At 43.8% G+C, this 12,772-nt stretch overlaps 1 protein-coding gene across 8 annotated transcripts in view; it reads right to left on the bottom strand.

The window, feature by feature from the left end:
• Positions 1–12,772, bottom strand: part of LOC115195336 (serine/threonine-protein kinase MRCK beta) — a 124,866-nt gene that overhangs the window by 59,291 nt on the left and 52,803 nt on the right. For all 8 annotated transcript variants that reach the window (XR_003878681.1, XM_029755116.1, XM_029755165.1 and 5 more), the window contains exons 11-12: positions 8,854–8,987; positions 7,930–8,172 (exon numbers count right to left, since the gene is read on the bottom strand). Coding sequence is in view for 7 of the 8 variants with exons in the window: in XM_029755116.1 (XP_029610976.1) it covers positions 7,930–8,172; positions 8,854–8,987 (377 nt within the window). In the remaining variant the exon portion in view is untranslated. The remainder of the gene's footprint in view (positions 1–7,929; positions 8,173–8,853; positions 8,988–12,772) is intronic.

Consider the following 12,772-nt stretch of genomic DNA (forward strand, 5'->3'; position numbering starts at 1 on the left):
AATTCTTAAAATAATTGTTATGTATTTTGTCAACGTTTATCGTGAGTAATTTAGTAAATTCACCGGAAGATTTTGGTGGGTATGCTAGTTCTGAACATCACATGCTAATGTAAAAAGCTGGTTTTTGATATAAATATGAACTTGATTGAACAAAACATGCATGTATTGTATAACTATGTCCTAGGAGTGTCATCTGATGAAGATCAAAGGTTAGTGCTGCATTTAGCTGTGGTTTTGGTTTTTGTGACATATATGCTTGCTTTGAAAATGACTGATTATTTTTGGCAGGGTACTCTCCTGACAATCTAATATTTTGCCTTCGCTGTAAAGCCTTTTTGAAATCGGACAATGTGGTTAGATTTTTTATTTTTATTTTTATTTCACCTTTATTTAACCAGGTAGGCAAGTTGAGAACAAGTTCTCATTTACAATTGCGACCTGGCCAAGATAAAGCAAAGCAGTTCGACAACATACAACAACACAGACTTACACATGGAGTAAACAACATGCAGTCAATAATACAGTAGAAAAAAATAAGACTATATACAATGTGAGCAAATGATGTGAGATAAGGGAGGTAAAGGCAAAAAAATGCCATGGTGGCAAAGTAAATAAAGTATAGCAAGAAAAACACTGGAATGGTAGATTTGTAGTTTGAAGAAAGTTCAAAGTTCAAATATAAATAATATGGTGCAAAGGAGCAAAATAAATAAAATAAATAAATACAGTAGGGGAAGAGGTAGTAGTTTGGGCTAAATTATAGATGGGCTATGTACAGGTGCAGTGATCTGTGAGCTGCTCTGACAGCTGGTGCTTAAAGCTAGTGAGGGAGATAAGTGTTTCCAGTTTCAGAGATTTTTGTAGTTCGTTCCAGTCGTTGGCAGCAGAGAACTGGAAGGAGAGACGACCAAAGGAGGAGTTGGCTTTAGGGGTGACCAGAGAGATATACCTGCTGGAGCGCGTGCTACAGGTGGGTGCTGCTATGGTGACCAGTGAGCGGAGATAAGGGGGGACTTTACCTAGCAGGGTCTTGTAGATGACCTGGAGCCAATGTGTTTGGCGACGATTATGAAGTGAAGGCCAGCCAACGAGAGCATACAGGTCGCAGTGGTGGGTTGTATATGGGGCTTTGGTGACAAAACGGATGGCACTGTGATAGACTGCATCCAGCTTGTTGAGTAGGGTATTGGAGGCTATTTTGTAAATGACATCGCCGAAGTCGAGGATTGGTAGGATGGTCAGTTTTACGAGGGTATGTTTGGCAGCATGAGTGAAGGATGCTTTGTTGCGAAATAGGAAGCCAATTCTAGATTTCACTTTGGATTGGAGATGATTGATGTGAGTCTGGAAGGAGAGTTTACAGTCTAACCAGACACCTAGGTATTTGTAGTTGTCCACAAATTCTAAGTTAGAACCGTCCAGAGAAGTTATGCTGGATGGGCGGGCAGGTGCAGGCAGCGATCAGTTGAAGAGCATGCATTTAGTTTTACTTGTGTTTAGGAGCAGTTGGAGACCACGGAGGGAGAGTTGAATGGCATTGAAGCTCGTCTGGAGGGTTGTTAACACAGTGTCCAAAGAAGGGCCAGAAGTATACAGAATGGTGTCGTCTGCGTAGAGGTGGATCAGAGATTCACCAGCAGCAAGAGCGACATCATTTATGTATACAGAGAAAAGAGTTGGCCCAAGAATTGAACCCTGTGGTACCCCCATAGAGACTGCCAGAGGTCCAGACAGTAGGCCCTCCGATTTGACACACTGAACTCTGTCAGAGAAGTAGTTGGTGAACCAGGCGACGCAATCGTTTGAGAAACCAAGGCTACTAAGTCTGCCGATGAGGATGTGGTGATTAACAGAGTCAAAAGCTTTGGCCAGGTCAATGAATACGGCAGCACAGTATTGTTTCTTATCGATGGCGGTTACGATGTCGTTTAGGACCTTGAGCGTGGCTGAGGTGCACCCATGACCAGCTCTGAAACCAGATTGCATAGCGGAGAGGGTGCGGTGGGATTCGAAATAGTCGGTAATCTGTTTGTTGACTTGGCTTTCGAAGACCTTAGAAAGGCAGGGTAGGATGGATATAGGTCTGTAGCAATTTGGGTCAAGAGTGTCACCTCCTTTGAAGAGGGGGATGACAGCAGCTGCTTTCCAATCTATGGGAATCTCAGACGACACGAAAGAGAGGTTGAACAGGCTAGTAATAGGGGTTGCAATAATTTCGGCAGATAATTTTAGAAAGAAAGGGTCCAGATTGTCAAGCCCAGCTGATTTGTAGGGGTCCAGATTTTGCAGCTCTTTCAGAACATCAGCTGAATGGATTTGGGAGAAGGAGAAATGGGGGAGGCTTGGGCGAGTAGCTGTGGGGGGGTGCAGTGCTGTTGAATGCAGTAGGGGTAGTTAGGTGGAAAGCATGGCCAGCCGTAGAAAAATGCTTATTGAAATTCTCAATTATAGTGGGCTTATCGGTGGTGACAGAGTTTCCTATCCTCAGTGCAGTGGGCAGTTGGGAGGAGGTGTTCTTATTCTCCATGGACTTTACAATGTCCCAGAACTTTTTAGAGTTGGGGTTGCACGAAGCAAATTTTTGTTTGAAAAAGCTAGCCTTGGCGTTTCTAACTGCCTGTGTGTATTGGTTTCTAACTTCCCTAAAAAGTTGCATATCGCGGGGCAGTTCGATGCTAATGCAGAACGCCACAGGATATTTTTGTGTTGGTTAAGGGCAGTCAGGTCTGGGGAGAACCAAGGGCTATATCTGTTCCTGGTTCAAAATTTCTTGAAAGGGGCATGCTTATTTAAGATGGAGAGGAAGGCATTAAAAAAAAATAACCAGGCATCCTCTACTGATGGGATGAGGTCAATATCCTTCCAGGATACCAGGGCCAGGTCGATTAGAAAGGCTTGCTCGTTGAAATGTTTCAGGGAGCGTTTGACAGTGATGAGTGGAGGTCGTTTGACCGCTGACCCATTACGGGTGCAGGCAATGAGGCAGTGATCGCTGAGATCTTGGTTGAAAACAGCAGAGGTGTATTTAGAGGGCACGTTGGTTAGGATGATATCTATGAGGGTGCCAGTGTTTGTGGCTTTGGGGTTGTACCTGGTGGGTTCATTAATAATTTGTGTGAGATTGAGGGCATCAAGCTTGGATTGTAGAATGGCTGGGGTGTTAAGCATGTCCCAGTTTAGGTCGCCTAGTAGCACGAGCTCTGAAGATAGATGGGGGGCAATCAGTTCACATATGGTGTCCAGAGCACAGCTAGGGGCCGAGGGGGGTCTATAGCAGGCGGCAACGGTGAGAGACTTGTTTTTGGAGAGGTGGATTTTTAAAAGTAGAAGTTCAAATTGTTTGGGTACAGACCTGGATAGCAGGACAGAACTCTGCAGGCTCTCTCTGCAGTAGATTGCAACACCGCCCCCTTTGGTCGTTCTATCTTGTCTGAAAACGTTGTAGTTAGGGATGAAGATTTCACAGTTTTTGGTGGACTTCCTAAGCCAAGATTCAGACACAGCTAGGACATCCGGGTTGGCAGAGTGTGCTAAAGCAGTGAATAAAACAAACTTAGGGAGGAGGCTTCTAATGTTAACATGCATGAAACCAAGGCTATTACGGTTACAGAAGTCATCAAAAGAGAGCGCCTGGGGAGTAGGAGTGGAGCCAGGCACTGCAGGGCCTGGATTCACCTCTACATCCCCAGAGGAGCAGAGAAGAATAAGTATGAGGGTACGGCTAAAAGCTATAAGAATTGGTCGTCTGTGACGTCCAGAATAGAGAGAAAAAGGAGCAGGTTTCTGGGGGCGATAAAATAGCTTCAAGGTATAATGTACAGACAAAGGTATGGTGGGATGTGAGTACAGAGGAGGTAAACCTAGGCATTTAGTGATTATGAGAGAGATATTGTCTCTAGAAACATCATTGAAACCAGAAGATGTCATAGCATGTGTGGGTGGAGGAACTGAGAGGTTGGATAAGGTATAATGAGCAGGGCTAGAGGCTCTACAGTGAAATAAGCCAATAAACACTAACCAGAACAGCAATGGACAAGGCATATTGACATTAAGGAGAGGCATGCTTAGCCGAGTGATCAGAGGGTCCAGTGAGATTCAGACAGCTAGCCGGGCCATAGGTAGCAAGCTGGTGGAAGATGGGAGGGAGGTCTGTTTTTAGCCACCTCGTGCGTTTCCGTCTGTGGGTTAGTGGGGTTCCGTGTGGAAGGGGGGGACCTGTCCAAGTTGGCAAAATAGTTAGTTATAGTGGCCCAAGAAAAGTGTCCGATAGACCTATTCAGATCGCAGCCGAAAAGACAGCTAACGATTAGCCGGCCGCAGATGGGCGATCAGGTTACGTCGCGACGGAGGGGCCAGTTGGATAACTCCCTCGGGCAGATAACGTCGGTGGTCCAGTCGTGAAGACCCGATGGGGCTCCGCATCGGCAGTAAAACGGGTCAGGATAGGTGAGTTGATTAACGAGAGTCTTGTCTTTAAAATGGTGTAAAATAGTCATATGTTTGAGAAATTGAAGTTATAGCATTTATGAGGTATTTGTATTTCGTGCCACGCCATTCCACTGGCTGTTGACTAGCGTCCCACCTTACCCAGGGAGGTTAAGAACACATTCTTATTTTCAATGACAGCCTAGGAACGGTGGGTTAACTGCCTTGTTCAGGGGCAGAACGACAGATTTTTACCTTGTCAGCTCGAGGATTCAACCTTGCAACCTTACGGTTAACTAGTCCAACGCTCTAACCACCTGCTTTACATTGCACTCCACGAGGAGCCTGCCTGTTACGCGAATGCAGTAAGAAGCCAAGGTAAGTTGCTAGCTAGCATTAAAGTTATCTTATCCTCTTACATCTACAGCGGAACGTCTGCTCCAATATCCAATGATGGGCGGGGCGCGAAATTCAAACTCCTCTAAATCCGAAAACTTACACTTTTTTTTTTAAATTATATCGTGAGTAATTTAGTAAAATCACCGGAAGTTTGCGGGGGTTATGCTTTTTCTGAACGTCACATGCTAATGTAAAAAGCTGTTTTTTGATATAAATATGAACTTGAACAGACATGCATGTATTGTATAACACAATGTCCTAGGTGTGTCATCTGATGAAGATCATAAAAGGTTAGTGCTGCATTTAGCTGTGGTTTGGGTTTATGTGACATGATATGCTAGCTTGAAAAATGGGTGTCTGATTATTTCTGGCTGGGTACTCTGCTGACATAATCTAATGTTTTGCTTTCGTTGTAAAGCCTTTTTGAAATCGGACAGTGGGGTTAGATTAACGAGATTCTTGTCTTTAAATAGCTGTAAAATAGTCATATGTTTGAGAAATTGAAGTAATAGTATTTCTAACGATTCAAAAATCGCGCCACTGGATTTCAGTGGATGTTACGTAGGTGGGACGAGTTCGTCCCACATGCGCCAGAGAGGTTAATGACCTAAAGCTTGTATTTCTGTGTGTTATTATGTTATAATTAAGTCTATGATTTGATAGAGCAGTCTGACTGAGCGATGGTAGGCAGCAGCACGCTCGTAAGCGTTCATTCAAACAGCACTTTCCTAGGTTTGCCAGCAGCCCTTCGCAATGCATTGCGCTGTTTATTACATTTACATTTAAGTCATTTAGCAGACGCTCTTATCCAGAGCGACTTACAAATTGGTGCATTCACCTTATGATATCCAGTGGAACAACCACTACAATAGTGCATCTAAATATTTTAAGGGGGGGGGGGGGGTTAGAAGGGTTTCAGGTGTCTCCGGAAGGTGGTGATTGACTCCGCTGTCCTGGCGTCGTGAGGGAGCTTGTTCCACCATTGGGGTGCCAGAGCAGCGAACAGTTTGGACTGGGCTGAGCGGGAACCGTGCTTCCTCAGAGGTAGGGGGGCCAGCAGGCCAGAGGTGGATGAACGCAGTGCCCTTGTTTGGGTGTAGGGCCTGATCAGAGCCTGAAGGTATGGAGGTGCCGTTCCCCTCACAGCTCCGTAGGCAAGCACCATGGTCTTGTAGCGGATGCGAGCTTCAACTGGAAGCCAGTGGAGAGAGCGGAGGAGCGGGGTGACGTGAGAGAACTTGGGAAGGTTGAACACCAGACGGGCTGCGGCGTTCTGGATGAGTTGTAGGGGTTTAATGGCACAGGCAGGGAGCCCAGCCAACAGCGAGTTGCAGTAATCCAGACGGGAGATGACAAGTGCCTGGATTAGGACCTGCGTCGCTTCCTGTGTTAGGCAGGGTCGTACTCTGCGAACGTTGTAGAGCATGAACCTACAGGATCGGGTCACCGCCTTGATGTTAGTGGAGAACGACAGGGTGTTGTCCAGGATCCCGCCAAGGTTCTTAGCACTCTGGGAGGAGGACACAAGGGAGTTGTCAACCGTGATGGCGAGATCATGGAACGGGCAGTCCTTCCCCGGGAGGAAGAGCTTATTATAGTTTATGACTTCAAGCCTGTCAACTCCCAAGATTAGGCTGGTGTAACGGCTAGCTAGTTAGCCGGTTGCGCGCTAATAGCGTTTCAAACGTCACTCGCTCTGAGACTTGGAGTAGTTGTTTCCCCCTTGCTCTGAATGGGTAACGCTGCTTCGAGGGTGGCTGTTGTCGATGTGTTGCTGGTTCGAGCCCAGGTAGGAGCGAGGAGAGGGACGGAAGCTATACACTGGCAATACTAAAGTGCCTATAAGAACATCAAATAGTCAAAGGTATATGAAATACAAATCGTATAGAGCGAAATAGTCCTATAATTCCTACAACCTAAAACTTCTTACATGGGAATATTGAAGACTCATGTTAAAAGGAGCCACCAGCTTTCATATGTTCTCATGTTCTGAGCAAGGAACTTAAACGTTAGCTTTTTTACATGGCACATATTGCACTTTTATTTTCTTCTCCAACACTTTTTGCATTATTTAAACCAAATTGAACATGTTTCAATATTTATTTGAGGCTAAATTGATTTTATTGATGTATTATATTAAGTTAAAATAAGTGTTCATTCAGTATTGTTGTAATTGTCATTATTCCAAAAAAAAAAAGAAAAAAAAAGAGAAGAAATCGGCATCGGCTTTTTTTGGGTCCTCCAATAATTGTTATCGGTGTTGAAAAATCATAATTGGTCGACCTCTACAACCAATACACTCAATTATGCCCTCATCACAGAAAACTAAACATTGCTAATTAGCTTAATGTTGCTAACACATTGCTATTCCGCCTCCGGCATGCTAACTTTATCCACAATTGTTAGCATGTTAAGTTTTAATGAACTTAATGTTAGTAAGCTAAGACTTAGCAAGCCAAATGTTACCAGAGATGGTAGAGAAAGCAAAACCTCCACCTCCGAAATTTTTGCAGGTCAGGGCAGGGCCACTCTGGTTTGATTATTGCCCCTGACCAGAGGTGGTGTCCCAGAGACTATAGAGAAAAGAGACATCTCACTGGCAAATTGTGTCTGGTCAGGGTGGGGTGGGTGGGGCAAGCATGGTGGGGACAATAAGTAGACCAGAAGCAGCTGTTCCCTCTCTTGCGTGAGCATGCCAGAGATTATGAAGGAACCGTGAGCTCACACGGGAAAGCATGCTCACGAGAGAGAGGGAACGACCACTTACAGACAGGAACCTTGACACCTTTTTTTCAATGGTAAATGGCCTGAGTGAACTCTTAAATTATCCACTATCATTGATGCTACCAAGCAAAGACTCATAGCAAGCAAAGACTCATAGCAAGCAAAGACTCATAGCAAGCAAAGAAGATAAACGTTAGCAAGCTAAGTACAAGCAAGGTAAAGTTTAGCAAGCTAACTGTTATCGAGCTAAGTGTTATAAAGCTAAGTATAACCAAGCAAATTGTTAGTTAGCTAAGCTAAGTGTTTAGTTAGAAAGCTAAATGCTAGCACTTTAAGTGTTAGCATTAGTGAGCAGCGCGCTAGTCAACTTTTACGTCTCACCTCCTTGCGAGCCTTCTCAGTCTTGCGGATGTCCTGGCGCATTGCGTCCACCTTCTTTACAGCAGCATCCATCTCCTCCTCCTTGTCGCGGAGCTGGCGCGAGAGGCGCTGCTTGGTGGAACGCAGCTCGGCCATGCGTTCACTCAGCTCAGAGAACTCCTGAAGGGCCAGTTTCCGCTGGCTATGGGCCTCCTTCAGCTCCTTGGTCTGGGACTTGAGGCGCTCCAGGGACTCCACCAGTTGCTGTTGGTGGAGATGGAGAGGGGAAGCGGGGGGGTGAGAGAGGAGGGGAGAGTGGATAAGGGAGGGAGGGAGAGAGTAAGAAAGAAGGAAGGAGGGTGAGAGATGTGGGGGAGGTAGGTTGTAGAGGGGGAAGAGATGGAAGGGAGAGAAATGTCGAGTGAAAGGGTGGGTGGGTAGGTGAGAGAGGGGAGGGAAATGGAGAGAAAGAAAGAGTCAGGAGAGAGAAAGAAGGAAGGGTGGGAGGAAGAGGGCAGCAAAAGAAAAGAGAGCGCGCAGAGGCAGGAGAGATGGTGAGAGGGAAAGAGCCAGACAGAATGAAAGGTGAGTAGATGAAATAAGGAGAGGGAGCGAAAGCATGAGAGAAAGAGAGAAAGGAGGACAGCATGAGAGGAGAGGAATCAGGAGAGAAAGAAAAAGTAATCAGTGTACTACCAATTATAAGCTCGACTGACACTATAAACGTACATAGACAATTAGTACTGTACAAATTCTTTAAAGGGAAATTCCACCCTTCTTCAACATTCAATTCATAATCTCCAGCTCCACCCCAAGATGTGAAAATGGTGGGTTTCTACGGCTGCCTGAACTTGTCCAATAAACACATGGTGTGCACTAATGAAAATAACCCTGGAGTAAGGGGGTGGGTTTAAAGGTCAGGGGGGAAGAGTAGGGTGATGTTACCTTGTGGATTTCCTCCTTCTGTAGTCTCAGGGCTTTGACCTGCTTGTCCAGGGTCTTCAGCTTGGAGGAGGAGCTCTCGAAGTCCTGGCGCAGGGTCACCACCTCCTCCAGCTGGTGCTCCAGCTTATCAGAGTCTGAAAGACGGCAAAAGGGGGAGGGACTTCCTGGTTAGCGGGATGGTGATAGGTTAGGGTCAATGTTTCCCAAAAGGTCACAATTTTACTGGACAGTGGCTTCAGACTGGGCTTCAGGGAGAAACCTTTGATTTAGTTTGTAAAAAACATAACGAATAAAACATAATACTTTGTTTATGCGAAAGGTGACAAGAACTAAGCCCTACAGATGAAGAACCATAGACGGGCCTTATATATATATATATATATATTATACACACAGTACCAGTCAAAGGTTTGGACAACACCTACTCATTCAAAGGTTTTTCTTTATTTTTACTATTTTCTACATTGTAGAATAGTGAAGACATCAAAACTATGAAATAACAAATATATATATATATATATTTGAGATTCTTCAAAGTAGCCACCCTTTGCCAGCTTCATGAGGAATGCTTTTCCAACAGTCTTGAAGGAGTTCCCACATATGCTTAGCACTTATTGGCTGCTTTTCCATCACCCTACGGTCCAACTCATCCCAAATCAATCTCAATTGGGTTGAGGTCTGGTGATTGTGAAGGCCAGGTCATCTGATGCAGCACTCCATCACTTTCCTTCTTGGTCAAATAGCCTTTACACAGCCTGGAGGTGTGTTTTGGGTCATTGTTTAAATGATAGTCCCACTTAGGGCAAACCAGATGGGATGGCGTATCGCTGCAGAATACTGTGGTAGCCATGCTGGTTAAGTGTGCCTTGAATTGTAAATAAATCACTGACTGTCACCAGAAAAGCACCCCCACACATATATATACATACACTTGAAGTCGGAAGTTTACATACACTTAGGATGGAGTCATTAAAATGTGTTTTTCAACCACTCCACAAATGTCTTGTTAGCAAAACATAGTTCTGGCAAGTCGGTAAGGACATCTACTTTGTGCATGACACAAGTCATTTTCCCAACAACTGTTTACAGGCAGATTATTTCACTTATAATTCACTGTATCACAATTCCAGTGGGTCAGAAGTTTACATACACTAAGTTGACTGTGCCTTTAAACAGCTGGGAAAATTCCAGAAAATAATGTCATGGCTTTAGAAGCTTCTGATAGGCCAATTGACATCATTTGAGTCAATTGGAGGTGTACCTGTGGATGTATTTCAAGGCCTACCTTCAAACTCAGTGCCTCTTGCTTGACATCATGGGAAAATCAAAAATAAGCCAAGACCTCAGGAAATGTTTTTGTAGACCTCCACAAGTCTGGTTCATCCTTGCAAGCAATTTCTAAACGCCTGAAGGTACCACGTTCATCTGTACAAACAATAGTACGCAAGTATAAACACCATGGGACCACACAGCCGTCATACGGCTTTATCTCCTCGAGATGAACATACTTTTGTGCGAAAAGCGCAAATCAATCCCAGAACAACAGCAAAGGACCTTGTGAAGATGTTGGAGGAAACAGGTACAAAAGTATCTATATCCACAGTAAAACAAGTCCTATATTGACATAACCTGAAAGGCCGCTCAGCAAGGAAGAAGCCATTGCTCCAAAACCACCATATAAAAGCCAGACGGTTTGCAACTGCACATTGGGACAAAGATCATACTTTTTGGAGAAATGTCCTCTGGTCTGATGAAACAAAAATATAACTGTTTGGCCATAATGACCATCATTATGTTTGGAGGAAAAAGGGGTACGGCTTGCAAGCCCGAAGAACACCATCCCAACTGTGAAGCACGGGGGTAGCAGCATCATGTTGTGGGGGCGCTTTGCTGCAGGAGGGACTGGTGCACTTCAGAAAATAAATGGTATCATGAGGAAGGAAAATGATGTGGATATATTGAATCAACATCTCAGTCAGGAAGTTGAAGCTTGGTCGCAATGGGTCTTCCAAATGGATAATGACCCCAAGCATACTTCCAAAGTTGTAGCAAAAGGACTCAAAGTCAACGTATAGGAGTGGCCATCACAAAGCCCTGACCACAATCCCATAGAAAATTTGTGGGCAGAACTGAAAAGGCGTGTGCGAGCAAGGAGGCCTACAAACCTGACTTCTGACCCACTGGGAATGTGAATAAAAAAATAAAAGCTGAAATAAATAATTCTCTACTATTATTCTGACATTTCACATTCTTAAAATAAAGCGGTGATCCTAACTTACCTAAGAGAGGGAATTGTTACTAGGATTAAATGTCAGGAATTGTGAAAAACTGAGTTTAAAACTATTTATATACTGTCAGGAGTCAATTATTTGAGTGCACAATATGACATATACAGAAAGGAAGTAGAGTATACAATAAAAAACTCTATATTATTGTCAGAAAATAAAATGTTGTCCCCCCACTCCCCTACCATGTAGGTCCATTGCTTGGTCAAGAGTCGTTGATATCTGATAGAGTTAAGCATAATAGATCCCTTGCATCAATTGGATTTGCCCAAGCTTTGTTATAACGGCCACTGATCGCTCTACACGAACCATATCTTGAAAATATGATAACCATGTTTGAGGCGAGAGGATTGTAGGGGTAATCCAAGCACTAAGGATAACCTTTTTTGCTGCTGTTAACCCTGCATAAATGATTATTTTCTGAACCAGTTGCAGTACAAGTGAAGAGTCATCATTCAATAAAAATAAAGGTGCATCTTTGTTCACTGGGAAACCCATCATTTTTGTAAGGAAATCTGAAACATGTGACCAGAACATGTGCATTAGTGTTCCAACAGCATTCATATGGCATCCATCACATATTGGAGTAGGAATCAGCTTCATCTTAAAACGCCTAAATGGGGTTGCATAACTTATGTATAAGCTTATACTGTATAAGCAGGTGTGCTGGGTTTTTAGAGGTAACAAATACTTTTTCCCAAATGGTATCCCAGTTCAGGTCGCAGCCAATCATAAGTGGCAGAGACCATTTTAGACGTTAATGACGGGTCTATCCATGTAAGCATTATGTGGGATGTTAACAGACAGCAGCAAATCATAAGCATCAGAGACCATTTTAAATGTTAATGAAGGGTCTATCCATGTAAGCATTATGTGGGTTAACTTCTTATGGGCAGGTGGGACGGTAGCGTCCCACCTGGCCAACATCCAGTGAAATTGCAGAGCGCGAAATTCAAACTACAGAATTATAAATATTTAACTTTCATGAAATCACAAGTGTAATACATCAAAGTAAAGCTTAAATTCTTGTTAATCCAGCCGCTGTGTCAGATTTCAAAAAGGCTTTACGGCGAAAGCACACCATGCGATTATCTGAGGACAGCGCCGCGCATACAAAAGCATATTTCAACCAGGCTGGTGCGCCACGAAAGTCAGAAATAGCTATATAATAAATGCCTTACCTTTGATGATCTTCTTCTGTTGGCACTCCAAAAGGTCCCAGATACATCACACATTGTCATTTTGTTCAATAATGTCCTTCTTTATATCCATAAAAACTCAGTTTAGCTGGCGCTTCAGTCAATAATCCACCCAGTTTCCCTCCATCAAAATGCATACAAAATGAATCCCAAATGTTACTAATAAACTTTTCCGAACAAGTCAAAACTTTTATAAATCAAACCTTAGGTACCCTAATACATAAATAAACAATCAAATTTAAGATGGAGAATCGTTATTGTCTTTACAAGAGAAAAATACCAAAGAAGGCGCTCTCTTCGACGTGCTTGGAAACACTACAGCCAAAATGGGAGCCACCTAGAAAACTACAATTTCTGGCTCAGTTTTCCAAAAACAGCATGAAACTCTTTCTAAAGACTTGACATCTAGTGGAAGCCCTAGGAACTGCAATCTGG

The sequence above is a fragment of the Salmo trutta genome, chromosome 1 (genome assembly GCF_901001165.1).
Source record: "Salmo trutta chromosome 1, fSalTru1.1, whole genome shotgun sequence".
In the NCBI taxonomy this organism is placed as follows: Eukaryota; Metazoa; Chordata; class Actinopteri; order Salmoniformes; family Salmonidae; genus Salmo; species Salmo trutta.